General features: G+C 44.5%; 1 protein-coding gene across 3 annotated transcripts in view; it reads left to right on the top strand.

Annotated features, from left to right (window-relative positions):
• Positions 1-19,475, top strand: part of CDCP1 (CUB domain containing protein 1) — a 61,531-nt gene that overhangs the window by 9,406 nt on the left and 32,650 nt on the right. For all 3 annotated transcript variants that reach the window (XM_082413871.1, XM_082413870.1, XM_082413872.1), the window contains exon 2: positions 15,051-15,257. In XM_082413871.1, the coding sequence (XP_082269997.1) occupies positions 15,051-15,257 (207 nt within the window). The remainder of the gene's footprint in view (positions 1-15,050; positions 15,258-19,475) is intronic.

The following is a 19,475-nucleotide window of genomic DNA, read 5'->3' as shown; positions in this document are numbered from 1 at the left end:
GGATGCAGAGATGGTGAGATGGAGCCCCTGAGTGTGAAAGGCTCAGGGCATCTCCTGGATCCAGACAGACGCTTGACTCTGGTGCACAGTGGCACACCGGCCACGGAGGAGAGGCCAAGAGCCAGCAGCACAGAGGGTGAAGTTATCAAATGCTGCTGCTCCTGCCAGAAGTCTACGCTATGCTGGAGGCCCCAGGAGGACTCAGCCTGTGGTGATGGGCTGTCTTTATCACCAGCCGCCCTGCTGACAATTCTCACTGGAGTGGGGCCTTGGAGTATCTTCGAGGCATAGACCCAATGAAAATAACGTCTGTAAATCACTCAGCACAGTGTCCAGCCTCGAACAGATTCCTCACTTAATAATTGTTATTACTTTGATTATTTGAGTTGAGCCCAAGAAGAACATTGAAATTTTCAGCAGCAGACAACATGGACCAAACTGCCAGGCCGTTGTCTGTGTAACCGGGTTGCTTTTGGGAGACATTTTGGTTGTTTCAGCCTCTGCTACTACATACTGTGCTTCAGCCACTATCCCAGTGCGGTCAGCTTTGGGCCCTTATGAGGAAGGGGAAGCTCCTAGAATCGAAGCTGCTGGATTAAAAACTGCAAGAAATTGTTCTCAATGACACTAGAACATGTTTTAAAAAATTGTTTGCAGGTGAGTACCAGCGCACGCCAGTGCGTGCGTGCATGCACACACACGCACAGACATACACATTTCCTTTTAGCCAAGGAACTGACCAGACCGGTTTTATATAACTTAAACATCATGCCCAATTGCACATGAGAAGTGAAAAGAACTTCCCAGTGGGCTTCTGAAGATTACAGCTGTCCTTGTGAGCAAGTGTCATAAACTGAGACTGGGCTGGAATGTGCCAGGCCATGAAACCAGAGCTGGATATTCCGTGGAGTCTGGCAGGGCCCCTGCTTTCATCCCTGCTGAGAGGTGGAGGATTGCCCAACTGCCCTGAAGTTGCTGACAACCTTATCAGGCACTTCAGCCCTGGGCTGTCAGGAGCAAGTTCTCAACTTATCACAACAAAGAAGACGTTTTTTTCAAATTGTAGACAGTGCTTGGGTCATTTTGCAGAAGCCCATCCCAACACAATACAGCCAAACCCTTGAAATAACATCTTCCAGCCTCCCTGATCTCTGCTTCTGTGGGAATACAATTCCAGTTCCAGCCAGGAACGTGGGACACCAAGGAAGGTATGTCCCACTGGCACCTTGAAACTCCAGATGAGCATCTTCTTCTCCTTCCCCTGGTGACTGGAGACTGGAAACAAGCCAAATGTCCATGATTAGAAGACTGGTTAAATTAATGATGGTACATCCAAACAGTGGAATGCTACACAGCCATTTAAAAGAATGGGGTGGCTCTCAGTTTACAGACATGGCATAATCCCCCAAATATATTCTTGAGGGGAAAACACAACATTCAGAACAGTGAGGATGGTATGCCACCCTTTGGCAAAGTGAAATGAAATAAAATAGGGGTGCCTTATAGAGATATGCTTACATATTTTACTTTGTGCTTCATGTATTTTTTATCTTAAAGTAAAATATATTTTTCAACTTTATTGAAATATAATGTACATACCATAAAATTCACCACTCAACTGCACTATTTGATGAGTGCTGTCAGGTGGTACAACGTTTCAATCACCCTGCAAAGTTCCTCCAGACCCCTTTGCAGGCAATCCCTGCCCTTTGGCCCCTGGAAACCATTGATTTGCCTTCTATCACCACAGTTTTGTCTTAAAAATAGTTTTAAATTAAAAAAAAAAATTTAAAGCCAGGTATGAGTATAGCAATGATTCTGTCTTCAAAAAAAGTCTACAGATGCTTCCTGCAAGAATTTGGTTGTGTAGAAGGGATGGAGTAGAAGTGTTAAGTCACTGGGAATCAAGGAGCTAATGACCAAAACTGCCTTCTCCACCTAGAGCAGCTTTTCTTGAAAAGCAATTTGCTGCATTTCCCACCCCCGTGTCCACTTTTAGGGCCTAGCACTGAGCAGGCCTAGAGAATTTGATTTTTGCCTAGAATGTCTTGAAAAGATCTAGCCTAGTCTTGGGTTATTTGGTAACAGATTCCATTCATTCCCCAGATGTTGGAGTCCCCTTGTGCTGGATGCTGGACATTCAGAGGTAGAAAACCCTAGTTCCTTGCTCTCTGGGGGCTCACCACCCAGAAGGGATTCAAACATGTAAACCAGGAGCTACAAATGGGTGGCCTGAGGGCCTTGGCCCAGTTCTGTTTGATGTGTTTTGGAAAAAGCTGAATTACAATATATTTAGTAGAGCATGTACCCTCTGATTCAATAAAGACTCTCCTCACTATGTTGGCTTTTCTCATTTATATTACCTGCCTAGGCCCTGAAAGCATTTGAGTTTGAGACAATATCCAGTGTGTAAGTACAGCAAAAGATGTATGTATAAGAACTGCAATAAAGGTTGGGGATGGAGAATACCTTACACAGGCAGGAAGAGAGAAGGAGGAGGACAGGTGTTCTGGTGTCTGAGGTCTGTGGAACATCAGCAAAACCCTAAGATAGGACCCGGAACAGAGGTGCGGCTCTGTCATTCATCACCAGTAATCCCATGGTGTTGTTTTGATCTTTTAAAAGTGTTGGGTCATTTGTAGAGATGTGGATGGACCTAGAGACTGTCATACAGAGTGAAGTAATCCAGAAAGAGAAAAGCAAATATCGTATATTAACGCATGTATGTAGAATCTAGAAAAATGATAGAAATGAACTGGTTTGCAATGCAGAAATAGAGACACAGATGTAGAGAACAAACGTACGGACATCAAGGGCTGGGATGAATTGGGAGATTGGGATTGACATATATACACTAATAGGTATAAAATAAATAACTAATAAGAACCTGCTGTATAGCACAGGGAACTCCACTCGCTGTACAGTAGAATCTAACACAACATTGTGAAACAACTATACCCCAGTAAAAAAAAATAAATAAATAAAATAAAAGTGTTCTCCCACCATCTCTGAAAAGACAACTTGCAAAGTGACCCTCTATCTGGAAAAATGTAATGAAGAGTATTCCTTCAATGTATGATTCATGACTGGAGACCAGCTATAGGCGCAAGGCAGAATGTAGTTTGAATGATGATTAAATGCCTCATTACTCTGGGATTTTCTAACTGAGTTTTGTTCCCATCCTCCTCTTCCTTCCTTGGCAATAGCACTTAGCAGCAGGACCAATTCCTGCTGTGAGGAAGGAATACGGGTCATGAAAGGGAAAGTGCTCTGAACCACAGCCTCTCTCCCTTTCAGGAATAACCATCTACTTTTTTCTTCCACCTGCAGATACAATGTGCCTTGGAGCCAGCCTCCTCAAAACCCCTAGCTCAGCATTCTTGGGCCCTCAACTCAGTTTTTCACCTCCCTGAATTTATGGCATAATTATCTTAAGATCATTAGCTAGTGCCACCACTGGCACTGTCCAGGTGCCAGTAGCGGCCATCCTAGTTGATGTAACACCCTCCATAATGATCATCCTTGTTGATATAATTTTATCCATGATGGCTGAACACCTATAATGTCCATTCTTATTGATTTAACGCCTCCCATGTTAATAATACCTTCTGTAACAGCAATCCTCGTGGACATACACCTTCCATAACGACGTCCTTGTTGACATAGTACCTTCCATAATGGCCCTCCTCATTGACATGACACCTCCTGGGGGCTGTCCTGACCCCTGTGGATGAAGAAAGCATGTGTTTGTCTGGCCCCAAATATCTCTTAGAGTGTGCAGGCTTCCTTTGCTGACCTGTTTTACCATGGGGCTACGTGGTTTGCTGGAGGAATCACTCTACTGACTGGCCTATGGTCGTTTGAGAGAGCTTCATTCAAAGACTTACTCTCCAAGTCAGGCTATGTGGATGGATCACCCCCACCCCCACCCCTGCCTTTAAGATTGCTGGAAACAATGGTAACTAGACTTATCATGGTGATCATTTCATGATGCATGTAAGTCAAATCATTACATTGTACACCTTAAACTTACACAGTGCTGTATGTCAATTATATCTCAATAAAACTGGAAGAAAAAAATTTAAATAAAAATATTAAAAGATTGCTGGAGATAACAACAACAAAAGGTACTAACCCCTACTCCCTAAAACAAGAGGTTTAAACAGAACGATGTATTCCCGGTTGGCTGCAGCCCTGGCCCCTGGGATAGGGCTGGCCCACACTCCCCAATCCTATCCCCCTAAGTGATCAGGAGGTTGGGTCTCTGCAGTTAAGAAGCAGTTAGACCTAGGGCTTCCCTGGTGGTGCAGTGGTTAAGAATCCGCCTGCCAATGCAGGGGACACGGGTTCGAGCCCTGGCCGGGGAAGATCCCACATGCCGCGGAGCAGCTAAGCCTGTGTGCCACAACTACTGAAGCCTGCGCGCCTAGAGCCTGTGCTCCGCAACAAAAGAAGCCACCGCAATGAGAAGCCCTTTGCACCGCAACAAAGAGCAGCCCCTGCTCGCGGCAACTAGAGAAAGCCTGCGCACAGCAACGGAAGACCCAATGCAGCCAAAAATAAAATAAATCTATAAAAAAAAAAAGAAGAAGAAGAAGCAGTTAGGCCTGATGTGTGTAGATTCTTACTTAACCATCTCCCTGCTAGCTTTTTATCAGAGGAACTTGAACAGCTAATCTCTGATGGCAAGGTGAGACCATTGGCAAAGGACTCAGGGAACACTAAAGAAATGGGAATTTCAGTAACTTCTGAACTTCTGGCAGACGGAGAAGGGGAAGGCCCCTCATTCTGTTCGTGTCCCTGAGCACACATACAGATGGGTTTTTTAACTCTGCTCCTTTGATTCTTCCCCATCTGTCCTTGTGATCCTCAGTGACTTTCAAGTTCGTCATGACTCACACTTCAAGGTCTGGCAAAATGAATCTTTTTAACATTTCATAAAATGTTAATGTGATTTACACTGGCCCTGTGGCAATTTAGCATATCATCATGACTTATTTGCAGTGGTCATAAACTCAGTTATATTTGTTGTTTAATTCTGCAATTACCACATGCAAAGTCTCTTATTATGCAGATTTCTCTACTTCTGTGAACCTCTTTTAAATCATCCCTCCACCCAGTACAATTCCATTCCATGTGGAGTGAAATGTTAAAGTCCGGGTCTTATCGCGGCAAGAAGCCTTAAAATGGCCACAGTCTCAGAGGGGTTTATACACAGATGTGTTCATTTGCTCCAGATTGTGGCCCAGACAGGGCCCATGACCTCGTTATGCATCTCTAACATACATCTCCAATATGGCATGTGTCTTTGATCATAAAAGGGAAAGATACAATAGAAGAAGGTTTGGATGGCTTCTTGCAAACCCATCACCACTTTAAAAAGTAATTCAAAACACAAACCCTGCAGACAGTTGATCGCTAGTGTCCACTTTGGAGAATCATTCAGTTACTTTAGAAAATTAACTTGCATCATTGCATAGAAATTTCTTTCCTAGGGAGTTTGGGAATTAAGAGTAGGGAGTGAAGGGATGGACACGATGGTCCCTGTTTTGATAAACTATTCCAACAAGTCAGATTGACTAAGAATGCCCATGGTTCCTTCTATTTAACATTGCTCTTTGAACTTTATTGTCCTCTATGATTGTTCTCAGAGCTATGGAAATAGTAAACTATTTTAAAGGGAACCATGGGTCTCTTTCACTGAAGGGGTGAGAACATGATGTCCTTTGAGTTCTGAAGTCCGTGGATGTGACTCCCCGAAGCTGGGCCCAGCCTTGTGCATCTCTGTGTGCTGGCATCCGGCCTGGAGGGCAGCTCACCATTACCTTGAGTCATGTGGCCTGAGTCAGCCTTCATTGCAGTCGCAGCACCAAGTTGTCTGTGGGCCTTCGGCTTCCGTTGTGCGTGCCCTGGTCCTCCTCCTGCGCCTTCTTCCCTGCCCTGACCCCTGCCCCGCCAGTGCAGGCCTGGGACCCAGTTCACCCTGATGCAAGGTTGCGCTTGGTCACCCCCAGGCCCTTTACTTATAACTGTAGTCGATGTTCAGTCCTTTCTGGTGTGTTAACTGACTGTTGCAGTGTTTTTAGTGTATGGGCTTAAAATGTGGCCCTGTCCTTTAAAGAGCCTATGAAGCTCTCGTGGTGGAATGGCAGGCTAGTTCTTCAGTTGGGAGGTGCACATGCTATTTGGGGCTGGGGCGTGGGATGATGCCCTGTCCTGTCACCTCCTGTTCCTCCATACTTCCAACAATAGCCTGAGGATTCCCCCAGCTTGGCCTAGCCCCCGCACTCAGCTTCTCTGTGGGGAGGCTGTGTGGGCAGCCATCAGCCCACTTCCCTTTGCTTCCGAGAAAGAGAATGAAAAAAGATTTGCCCTGCTACCGCAAGAGGCTGCTTTTCCCAAGCCAGCCAGGGGAGTAAGGTGGTTGGAGTGGGGAGGGGGACAGGGTTATGGGGGAGCATTGGTGTGCCTTCTCATTCAGGTCCTGCCTGATCTCCAAACCAATGAACGAGCAGCTTTACAGCTCAGATACCTGGAAGGCCAGGTGGGAGTCTCTTTCCAGGAGGAGGCATTTCCTGCCAAGCCAACAAGAGGCCTGGGTTGGGATTCTTGCAGCCCAAGTAAAGGGGAAGGAAATTCAGGAGATGGGGGTTTGGGGAATTCTCCTAAACATAGGTGTGATTTCGCCCATGAATCTCACTGACAGTGGCCTTGAGAAGTGAGCCCCTCGGGCAGGGGCTTCTGGAGGATGCTTTCCTTCCAAGACCTGGCACTAGCCCTTTATACCCAGTGCTTTGTTCCAGAATTATGGCTGCTTTTCCTCTGCCACCAACTTGGCCACTTGCCTCCCATGCCCACAGTCCCCAGGCAAGGCTCACAAAACTACAGAGCCATCGATGGCCAAACACGCCAGGTTCCCTTTCTCAGGTCCTTGCCTAGAGATGCTGCCAAAAAAAATCACACAAAAGAAGAACCAGGCCCCAAACATTTTGAATTCCGGGGAACTTTCAATCTTCAGTTTAAATTCACACCACATTTTCAAATTATTTTTAAACGAAGCGCCTATTTAAACAAAGTGCATTTTAAACAAATACCTTTCCCTTTTGATATCCTGGAGATTCCCTAGAGAGCCAGCAGCTGGGAAATGTTTTATTCCATTTCGATTGACTGTTGATGATAATAGGCCAGTCTCATCACAAGGCTCCTGGCCATGTGTGGACTTCCCTGGGCAGGGCTGGCTCTGCTGACGAGCCATTTTTCATGTGCTGAGCTCCAGTGTCAGGCTGCTCGGGCACAAATCTGGCCCTGCCTCTTACTAATCATACATGCCTGGGCAAGTTACTTGACCTCTCTGAGCCTCGGTTTCGTCATCTTTAAAATGTGGATTAACATTAGAACCTGCTCTGTGGGGTGGCTGTGGGCATTTATAAATTCTTATCAAGTGCAAGCACGGACCCTGCACATACTAAGTACTCAGTGTTATTATTAAGACTGGCCTGGTATCTAGACTCCAAAGGCTTCTCATCCAAGAAAGGCAGATAGGTTTCTGAAACAGCAACTTGCCTTGTGGTTCTTTTTGATGTGAATGTGGGAAATTAACTATTTCCAGGCAGGCAGAAGTCTGGTCTTCCTGCCATTGGTGAGACTTTCCCGTCGGTTTACCAGTCTGTAAACAGACCTGGTCAAAGAGATTTAGCGTGTCTACACCATTTATTCCTCCACAGCCTGCAGGCCTTGCTGCCCCAGGTCCACTGGATTAATAACACTCCGACTTTGGTAGTGTGAGAGTCTGGCACCCCCTCATCACAGCAGGCCCCATTCAGATGGGTTACGTTGGTGCTGATGCTCAGGCCCTCCGTGTCAGCCAAGGACTCCAAGTACTTCATAACAATGGCAGCACTTCCTTCCCTTCTGCTGGTTGATTCCACCAGCTTCGGCAGCTTCCGGGAGGGCAGCTCAGTGTGGTACCCTGGGGGGTGGGGAGGGCAAGTGTGCTGAGGTCAAACCAGAATCTCCCAGCTGCCTCCTGAGCTCAGCAAACAGGGACTTGAGGTCACTTCTCTGAGCCTCAAAGGGATGCTGGAGTCACATGAGTCAACACATGTAGAAGGACCTTAATAGTCGGTGGGCAGGGCCAGGCCAGGGCAGGGGAGGTGTGGAAAATTTAAGGAAGCACTCACACTTGCATAATCCTGAGTGTGATGAAGTTTGCCCCTAGGCACCTTACCTGCCTCGCCCTTAGTCCAGCCCAGCCAGCCAGGACTCTGGGCTTTAGATTGACAGCCTAGTTGCTGCTACAGTTGTTTCCCTACTTAACACCCTTCAACAGCACCCCAGCAGTACTGCCCCAGTAGCAGTAGTTGTAATGTGCTATCTATCATTACTAATATCAACAGTAACAGCTAACATCGATTGACTACCTGGCAGCGTTCTAAGCACTTCATAGGTACTAACTCATTTAGTCCTTATGAGAATTCCATTATTACCTCCGTTTGCAGGTAAGGAAAGTAAGGCACAGAGAAGCTAAGGAATATGCCCAACAGGACACAGCTGGTAAGTGGTACCAAGCCAGGAATTGATCCCAGGTAGTCAGATTCTAGACTCTAAGCTCTTCACCACTACACCAAGCTGCTAAGATATGCTGGTCCCACTGGGTGAAGCCCAAACTCCATGGCAACAACCAAGCCCCTTCCTGACCTGGCCCCTTCCCCTGTCTCCAGCCTCCTCTACCCGCATTTCCTTGCCCTCTGGCCAAACCAAACTCCCTGGAGTGGCTATAAGGAAGCTGTCTTCTTCACACCTGTGACTTTGCAGCTGCCGTTCCCTCTACCTTCCCTTCCAACACCTGTTTCTCTATAGGCAAACTCCTTATTCATTTTTCTAGACCCATCTTAAGTTTCCTCTGTGAAATCTTCCTTGACCACCCCCAGACAGTTAATAGCTGACCTCAGCATCTTCAGAGTACCTTGACCTTCCTTGGTGCCCTCAAATAGCTGACTATCTGATGGGGTCTGGTGGAGTAGACAGACAGGCAAACATACATTCAACTTCTGTGAATTCAGCAATTACCTCCCGCAGGGAGTAGGTGGGAGAAATCATGCAAATGGTGTGAGTGTCCCCACGAGGTGGATGCAGGGTGGAAGGGTGAATCGCCAGCCCTTCTGCTGGTATCCCTTCCTCCAGCTCTCATGATATGTGCATCCACAATTTAACAAATTGGGTTTTGCAAACCTGGTCCCTAAAATCAAATCAGTGCTTTATCTGGTGCTCAGTCTGAGAAGCAGGGATCTGCTCCGTGGGGGAGCAGACACCAGCCACAGCCCCATGGACTCCTTGAGAGAGCGATGTGGGTCTGCAGTGTGACGTCGTCCTGAGAGAGGACAGGGTTATTTCCCTGGAAGTGATTATCTCCTTATGGGCTTGCTTTGGAATCTGACTCCCACACAGACTGTGACTGATCGGCCACGCTGATTCACAGTCGGCCACGCTGATTCACAGTCGTACTGCTTGGTTCCTGAGTCTGAGCCCTCGACATTCTGGGAATTCGTCCCATGGGTCTTCATATGTATTTCCTGGTGCCCAGGCTGTGTCCAGTCCCTGGCTGGGAGCTATTCTGCTCATCTTCGTTGGGCGGAGAGAGTGGATGAGGGCAGAGTGTCCCAGGAAACCACACCCAGCTTTGAGGCAGCAGGTTCTGACCCGTCTAAGAAACTGTAAATTACATTTGTCAGTCTTTTAACCTGTATTGGACACATCTGGGAACAGATAACTTCCTAGTGAATCCCCTTCCTTGCATTTACTTCCCTTACAAAGACATAGGATGTCAGGGAAAAGGAATAACAGGGACATTTGTATAATATCCTGTGATATGCGAATAACGAATGGTGATTAAAACAATTGGAAATTCCCGCCCGAGAAGCCGCTGGTGAGGCAGAAACTAACCGAGGCATCCTAATAAGGAGAGGTCGGAAGGCAGGAGAGCTGAAACTGAGAGCTGTGACTCATGTGCCCATGTGTGGTGCCTGCAAGCTCTCCAGCCCGACAGCCCACGCGCTGCTAATGTGAGGGTCGCCTTGGATTTCTTTCAGCCCGTGAGATCTCAAAGTCACGCTAGAATCTGGAGCTTTGGGTTTCTGTGAACTTGGGTAATAGGTCTTCCAAAATACCAGACCAATGAAATACCAAGTTCCTAGGGAGACAAAAGAAAGAGATGTTGAAGAAGAAAACGCCCATCCATTTTCTTTAAATTACAGTACATTTATCAAGCACTCAGATGTGCCAGCCTGACTGGGGGATAGGGGTGGGGTGGCAGGAGGCTGAGCTTTATTCTACAGTGTTGGAATTTTCAGTTTCAAGGGATGATTAATGGTGGTGAGTGGGGAAGAGGGGAAAAATGTGCAACCAAGATGTCGTTCTCAAACTCTAAGCATCTGTGATAAATAAGTTATAAGTGATTTTACTCAAACAGCAGGGGCTCTCTGCTACTTTTATTACAGTAGAATAAGTGACTCTAGTGGGGGCTTGATAAGGAGGGTCCAGATTTCAAGTGTATACATGGTTGAATCATTATTTTCTCATTCTGGCTCTCCCCCTCCAGCTGGTATATTTATCATTGAGGTTGAGGAGGAACAGTTGAAAATGAAAGCCCAATGGATGATGTAGCCTTGGCTGTGACCCTAGGAAACAGCATGTAATATAAATGGTCTCCTGCTGCAAAGGTGGATTAGCCCTTCAGTGTTCCCTGGGCTGTGAGCCAGGTGGGGATTCTCTGGTTTGAGGCACTGAAGGAGAGATATGAACTGTGACCTGATCGTAGAACATACTGGGTTGGTCATCTCAAAGTCAGAGCAAAGAAACATGGTAAAATGTTAAAAGTCCACCCCAAGTGAGTCATTTAACCCTTACAAGGCTTCATCTGCTTTGTTTCCAAAAGGAGTTTGGATGAAAATCTGGGTTATTTAGACCCCAAATAAAAAATATAAACAACAGAAGTAGCATTAACAATTCATGAAGGAAGAATTGGCATATTCAATCATTAGAGTTGGGACGATTGGTTTTCCATCTGGAAAAAATAAACAAAAGGAATCCCTACCTCCCACCATAGGGGGAAAAACAAAAAGTGGTTCCGATACAGATTCCCAGGTCCTATGTTGGGCCTACTGTAACTTAGAACTTCATTTTTAAAGCCCTCTACAGACCACTTAGAAACCCCTAGTCTAGACTATTAACTCCCAGGGGGCAGGAACTCCAGGGCTTTTTTGTCATTAAATCTTTTGCACCCTGGATGATCCCTGGAACATAATATGAACCCGGAAAATGTTTGAATGAATAGAAAATTTCAGATTCTAAAAGAAAAAAGATGAATTTCTAAAAAAGATTGTACATTTTTCTTTGGCTGTCATTGATAATGGAATAGATTGTCATATATGCAGAATTATTTGGGATACTGACCTGGCTGAAAACAGGAGAGAAGAACTGAATGGAGAAATTTAGTAAGATCAGCATTTTCTTCTCAAAATCTAATTTACAGCTATTTGAAATTATTACACATACCTTGGGAGAAACTAGGCCCACCTCAAAATATTATTAAACCATATTTTAACTGTGGTCATGATTATTCCTTTTTTCATTTATTAAGTGCCACTTTGTGTAGAAATACAATCTTTCTAGCACAAGTTTTTTCCCCTCTTTTTTATTTATTAAGGTGTAACTTAAACATGATAAACTTCACCAATTTTAAGTGCACAGTTTTGTTGAATTGTGGCATTTGTGTACAACCTATAATCACCACCATGGTCAAGATACAGAATGGTTTTCTCATCCTACAAAGTCTCCTCTGCCCCTTTGTATTCCATCCCCTACCCCCACCTCCAGCCTTAGGGAACCGCTGATCTGTTTAGGGTCTAACGCTCAATTAAAATAACAGTAATCCGGACTTCCCTGGTGGTCCAGTGGTTAGGACCCTGCGCTTCCACTGCAGGGGGCCCAGGTTCAATCCCTGGTCAGGGAACGAAGATCCTGCGAGCCGTGAGGCGCAGCCAAAAGTAAAATAAAATAACAGTAATCATAATTGTAGAGTCAGGAATTTTAAAATATTTTTGCCAAAGAGGAGAAATGACAAAGAAATTGGTAACCTAGCCAGCCAGACTGCAGCCCCGAGATGGATTACAGCTTCACTTGACAGTGAATTAGCCCCCCTGGAGACCCAGGGTTGGAGGCCACGGGAGAGCGTGCCAAGCCTTCAGAGACCTGGTACCCCAATAATTTTTTATAGATAACATGGTAAGACCTTTTTTATGATTACAGAAAGAGAACGCAAAGGTTGACATACTCAGCTCAGATATACATCTGACAACTGGGTTTCTGAACATGCATCTGAACTCATTTTTAATCTGGTATCTTAAAAGAACCCCTGGGCCTTCCGATCTTTCTCAGAAGATTCTCAGTGACCATGCTGCTTGAAGATGAAGCATTCAAGTAAAGAAACTTCTGCCTCAGAGGATGTTTTCTTTCTCTGAGGCTATTAATTAAAAAGCTCAGAGTCCCTGGTTCCCACCAAGATTTATTAGCCCAAACTGAAACACAGGAATGGTAGTAAGTCTATGAGAAACTAAATGCGGCAAAGACAAGAATGTGGAGATTTTGTATGGCGCTGTTGGGAGGGTCATCAGTTCTGCTTCCATGTGGGCACCAGGCACTGTTTGGGTCCTGAGACTACCACTGAAAAAGACAGGCAAATTACTGCTGCCTTCCTGTAGGCAGCAACTCGCATTCTGATAGTGGGAGGTGGGAACAAATAACACGGGTCCTCTCAGAGAAGAGAGCAGGGATGAAGGGAAAGCAGGTGCAGGACGGCTGGGGTAGGGGTGGGGTGACCATTTTGGGTAGCTGGTCGAGGAAGACTGCTCTGAGGAGGTGATCTTTGAGCTGAGACCCAAATAACAAAAAGGAACCAGCTATTGCTAGAGAAAGCATTTTAGAAATCAGGACCAGTACATGCAAAGGCCCTGAGGTTGGTATTTTCAAGAAAGAAGGCAAAGATGGCCAGAGCACAGTGACCAAGGTGGAGAGGGGTACAGGCTGAGGTTAGAGAGATAAGAAGTCTTGCTCCAAAAGTGCAAACCTGAGCCCTCTTGAAAACAAAGTCACGAAGCCAGCTGTGCTGGTGCCCCTGTGCTCTGAGAGATGTGTCACTGCTGGGCCATAGTTGGGAATGCTTACATTTGCAAAATCGCTTCTTATTTCCTCGGATACTGATGATAGATGAGCTGGCAGGGAAGGTAGAGCTTTTCTAGCCCAATCCCCTCATTTTACAAATGAGGGAACAGAGGCCCAAAGAGGGTAAAGTTCCTCCCTCATAACCCGGAGGAAATTTTTGCAGTTCGTTATCACAGGTTGAGAGATCAATTTCCACCCTATATAAAGAGCTGCTGGCTGGCCGGTCTGGCGCAGAGTGAATGGTGGGGGAGAAGGGTACAAGAGGAGGTTGACAAAAATCCAAACGTTTGATCGCACACAGCAGCTAGGCTGTGGGAACACAGGCACGCCCATGCACTGAGTGGGAGGAGAAGTGAGTACAGCTCTCGAGCAGGCTAGCAGTTCTGGTAAAATGAAAGCACGAGGTTGGTCAAAAACTGGAAAGAACTCAAATGTCACTGAACAGGTGCCTGGATAAATAAATTGCAGTCTCTCCAGAGAATGGAATACTACTCAGCAATAAAAAGGAAAAAAATGCTGATCCATGCAGTTGACTCTCAAACACGCTGAGCAAAAGCAGCCAGGTACAAAAGGGAGTAAGTAAGCACACCGTTTTGCAGGAAGGTCTAAGTCAGGCAAAACTGATTTATAGTTTTCTGGGGCCAGGAGTGGAGGTCGACTGCAAAGGGCGCTGAGGGAACTTTTGGGGGTGATGAATATTTTTATATCTTGATTGTGGTGGTGTACATGTGCACACACACTTGTCAAAACTCTTGAGTAGGTCCTTTTATAATGTATGTAAATTATATCAATAAACTTGATTCTAAAAATTTTTTAAAGGAAGGGAAAAAGTAAAGCTTTTGGTTAAATTGCTATTTACCGGCTAAACAATTACCAAGCACCTCCATGTACAAGGCGCCATAACAGGTGCTGACCAGCTGTTGGTGCAGAACACGGTGGGACAGAGGCACCGACGCCAGCCCCTCTCTGTGAGCCCCATGATTCCCTCCGCCAGACAGCCGGCCTCCTGTCCTCTGCTCCCAGCCCATCAGCCACCCAGAGACCACAATCAGAACCCAAGTCAGGGAAGGGACAGTGGCTACTAGGAGGAAAAGTAGCTCTTCCTTTTGGACTGAGAGGACCTAAAAATCCATAAAGCAAAAGGAATGGGAAGGAGATTGGGCTTGTTTGTGAATCAGGGCCCCGTCCTGACTGGTGTGCACCCACCCCTGTGTTTAGTAACCAACCTCCGTCTCTCTTGCTTCATAATGTTTGTTCAAATAATTTTGCTGAGCCCCAGCCTGAGGTATTAGCGTTGTTTGGCTTTAACTTTCCATGCTCTTTGGCACAATATGTTTGTATCTAATTTCTGCAAGTTCTCCCGGCCTCCACTACTGCATGTATGTGTGTACAGGGCATATGAAGTGGCCTGGGCAGGGGACAGCAGCTCTTTACAGATAAGCATGTCTCTCTACAGAAAGACTGTTTCTGTGTGTGGACTTTCACCTACAGTCATATTGTGTAGAGATGTGGCAGTTTCTCTCTATTTAATATTGCACAGATGGGTATCTGAAAACATGCTGCTCCAGACACCTAGAATGTGGTGTAGTGTTTTTAATTTTTAGAAAAATTAATCAGCCAAACAAGAGATGTGTGTCAGTGCCCAGCCCTCAGTGGCTGGGTTCTTGCCCACAGGTGAGGATAATACTTTAATTTTGCATCATCCCACTTCTCAGACCTGGGGGAAGGAACAAAGGGGTCAAGGAGGTCATCCTCCTGGACAACTGAGGGGACGGCAGCAGGTTGGCAGCCCTAAATCATCCTGTTCACTCCATTTTTCTTCCTTCCTTCAGAAACTTATGAGATTGCTCTGCCACATGGAAGCAACATTACAGTCCTTATAAAGCCTGGGGTCCCAACTCTGCCAGCGAACGTATGTCGCATCGTTTCTAAAAAATGGGTAACCCCATTGTCCATCAAAGCCGGAGAGACAGCAGTCTTTTCCTTTAGCTGCCGGGATCCAGAGAATCACTTTGTTATCGAGATCCAGAAGAATATTGGTAAGTATGCACTCATGGACGGTTTGGCCTCCCTGCCTCTCTTTTACATGCTAAGCCAGCCTCTTCTGCTAGAGAGGTGAGATCTGTTCTGAAACTCCGCACTCTCTTTAGCTTTTATGTGGCCATTCACAGTTCTAAGTGCTTTACATGGTTTCAGTTTTTCAATCCTCAGAGCAGCCCTAGGAGAAATTCTCAAAGAAAGTAACGTGCCTAAGATGGCACAGCTGGTGTGTAGCAGCAAGATGGGAACCCAAGTATTCTGGATCCAGAGTCTTTGCCTGTAACCACTATGCCACACTGTTTTGTAACAGAGCTACGGATTCTCAGGTGATGCTCTGTCTGACGTGCTAAAAACACCTGGCTGAGCAGGAGCAAAAGTCAAGAGAGTTGGAGGACAGAAAAATTGGAAGGTTGAGGAGTGGGGAAATGGGTCCACAAGGCAAAATGGGAAAAAAAAGCAGTTTTGCAGGCTGAGAGAGCTGGGTTTGACTTCAAGTGCCAGGGCTACTGATCATGTGGCCTGATTGCATGGCTTCATATGAGTTACTTAACTGCTCTGTGATTTAGTTTTCTAGTCTGTAATATAAGAATCATTGTACCAACGGATAGGGGTGTTTTGAGGAAGAAATAAAATTACGGATTGAGAGTGCATGACACACCAGAATTCAACAAACTACAGATAACTGGTATTATTAATCATAATTTGGGATAGGAGATTGACATAAGAAACAATAATCAGGCAGAAAGAATTAAAGGTATACTTTCCCAATCATTTTAAGGTGGCATGCCAACTAAGAACTAACAGATATATCAATAACAGTGAGAACACTATTTTGATCTCATCAAAGCCATACTCAGAAAACTTCTTCACCTTTAACTGAAAATAAATGAATTGGCAATAGATCATGGGAGAAGAAAAAGGATAAAATAAACCTTAAGAAGGAATTCATAAAAATAAAAGGAGACATTAAAGTACTTAAAACCAGTTTTAAAAACTGTGTTTGATAACTAAAACCAAGACCTGGTTCTGTGTAAAGACCAATTAAATAGACAAACTCTGACTAGTCTCCTGGAAAAAAGAAAGAGAAATTACAGATATACAGCATTGAATGTATAAATGTGGATTTAATGACATATACAAAGCAGATTGCTAAAATTGTAAGAGACTATGATAATAAATGTGAAAATCTGAATGACAGGATGATTTCCAGGGAAAATTTAATGAGCCAGATTGACTCAAAGAAAGGGAGGAAACCTGAATAAGTAAATAACCAAGGAGGAGATTGGAAAAAATGTCCAATGTGAAGGAGAACAGGGTTTGGGTTAGTTAGAGATGGTTTCATAGAGGAGTCCTATAAAACTCCAAGTAGCAGGTAATTTCTATGATATTTAAACCATTCTAGAGGAAGGTTGGCAAACCTTTTCTGTAAAAGACCAGAGAGTAAATATCTTAGGCATTATGTGCCAGATGGTCTCTGTCACAACTCCTCAGCTCTGCCATTATAGCACAAAATCAACCGTGGACAATAGATAAACAAATGGGCAATGAATATCCCACGTTTATTTACAAGAACAGGTGTTTGGCTGGATTTGGCCGTTTGCCAAACCCTAGTCTAGAGCATTGAAAGAGGTAAAGGTTCACAGTTCATTTTATAAGGCTCTTACCACCCTGATGTCAAAATCTTCCACCACATAAAAAAGAAAACCATAGACCAATCTCTTATGAATATACATACATGCCAAAAAAATCCTAAGTAAAATATAAATACATCAAATCCAAAAAATTGCATTAAAAGACTAAAACAACAAGAGCAGGAGAGCTTATTGGAAGACGGAAGTTTAATGTACTGCTTTGTGTGATGAGGTGAAAGGGAAGAAACTGCATTTGATCATCTTAATAGATGATCTTAAATGTTTTTAATAAAACGCTCTTAGTAAACCAGAAATAGAGGGATGTTTTCTTAATCCAATAAATTGTATCTATCAAAAACTGATAACAGGGACTTCCCTGGTGGCTCAGTGGTTAAGAATCCACCTGCCAATGCAGGGGACACGGGTTTGAGCCCTGGTCTGGGAAGATCCCATATGCCACAGAGCAACTAAGCCCGTGCACCACAACTACGGAGCCTGCGCTCTAGAGCCCATGAGCCACAACTACTGAGCCCACGTGCCACAACTACTGAAGCATGTGCACATAGAGCCCATGCTCCGCAACAAGAGAAGCCACTGCAATGAGAAGCCTGCATACCGTGACGAAGAGTAGCCCCCGCTCGCCACAACTAGAGAAAGCCTGTGCACAACTATGAAGACCCAGTGCAGCCAAAAATAAATAAATAAAGTAAATTAAAAAAAAAAAAAAAAAAAAAAGACTCCATGTTTCCACAGCAGGTGGCATGGGTTCGATCCCTGGTAGGGAGAGTTCTGCATGCCTTGCGGTGCGGCCAGGAAAAAAAAAAAACTGATAGCAAATATATTTAACAGCCAGACATAGAAGCGTTACCAATAAATCAAGGAACAACATGAGGATTCTCACTATGCATGCTTTTGGTCACCATTATTCAAAAGTTCTAGTTAAGTATTTAATCTTAATAAATACATAGAATGTATATGAAATAAAATATACAATTTTACTGAAAGACCAAAGAGAAGATGTAAATAAATGGAGAGATATACCATGTTACTTGATGAAAATCTCAGTATTTTTTTTTTTAATAAATTTATTTATTTATTTATTTATTTTTGGCTGCATTGGTCTTTGTTGCTGCACGTGGGCTTTCTCTAGTTGTGGTGAGCGGGGGCTACTCTTCGTTGAGGTGCGCGAGCTTCTCATTGCTGTGGCTTCTCTTGCTGTGGAGCACGGGCTCTAGGTGCACGGGCTTCAGCAGTTGTGGTGCGTAGGCTTCAGTAGTTGTGGCTCACAGGCTGTAGAGCACAGGCTCAGTAGTTGTGACGCACGGACTTAGTCGCTCCGCGGCATGTGGGATCTTCCTGGACCGGGTCTCAAACCCATGTCCCCTGCATTGGCAGGCGGATTCTTAACCACTGCGCCACCAGGGAAGTCCCTCAGTATTTTTTAAGTGTCATTTCTCCCCCAAATTAATTTATGAGTTTAAGTCAATTACAATTAAAATCTCAATGAAGCTTTTACAGAGCTGAGAAGACTATTGATATACTTAAGAACTCAAAGGAGTAGTGTGTTGCTATTAAAAGAATGAAGTAGATCTATGTATTTGACATAGAAAGATGCCCCAGGTCATTTTGTTCCATTGAAAACAATGCAGCTTTTAGTAGGAGAATAGTTTGTATAGTTTAATCCACTTTATTGAATACGCATAATCATATGGAGCCCAAAGTCTGGGGGGTTAAACACCAAAATGCTAGCCTTATATTATTTCTATAGTGAGTAGGGGAGGGGAACAGGTGACATTCATTGTCTTTTTTCTGTTCTTCTGTAGTGCCATTTTTTTACAAGCATGCATTACTTTTACAATCAATTAAGCCAAGAAAGTGACTGCCATCTTGAAAAAGGAGAAGGGTACTGGGACTTCCCTTGTGGTCCAGTGGTTAAGACTCGGCCCTCCCAATGCAGGGTGCCCGGGTTCGATCCCTGGTCAGGGAACTAGATCCCACATGCCACAACTAAGAGTTTGCATGCCACAACAAAGATCCCGCCTGTCGCAGCTAGGACCCGGTGCAACCAAATAAATAAATAAATATTATTAAAAAAAAATAAAAAAGGAAAAGGGTACCACAATCTTATCTCACAAGACACATCTCACGAGACCAGTCTCACACACAGACCTCACACAGTTTACCGTATAGTAAAAACCCATGCTCACAATTTTTGAAAATGTTATGAAAATAAAAATTTTAGATTATAAATCTAGACACTGGAATCAAGTTCAGTGTTCTGCTTGCCTCTTGTTTTTAAAAACCTTTCCTGAATAAACATTCTGAAAGTTTCAAAGTTTAGCCCCTCTGCAGTCATCCCTCCTTTTTTTTAATTATTTTTTAAAATTTTATTTTATATTAGAGTATAACTGATTTACAATGTCATCCCTTCTTGAATGGCCCCATTAAAGCTAATGAAAGTAGAAGTCTGTGCTGGGGAAAATGAGGTGTGAATCACTTCGGAAATTACACTTCTCCGTCCTCTGGATAGGAATCATTTCAGTTATTTAACAATTTTGCACTGGATGGGGAGCAGAAAACTTGGAG

The sequence above is a fragment of the Balaenoptera physalus genome (assembly GCF_965194825.1).
Source record: "Balaenoptera physalus genome assembly, chromosome: 11".
Classification (NCBI taxonomy): domain Eukaryota; kingdom Metazoa; phylum Chordata; class Mammalia; order Artiodactyla; family Balaenopteridae; genus Balaenoptera; species Balaenoptera physalus.
This window is presented reverse-complemented; position numbering and strand designations above follow the sequence as displayed.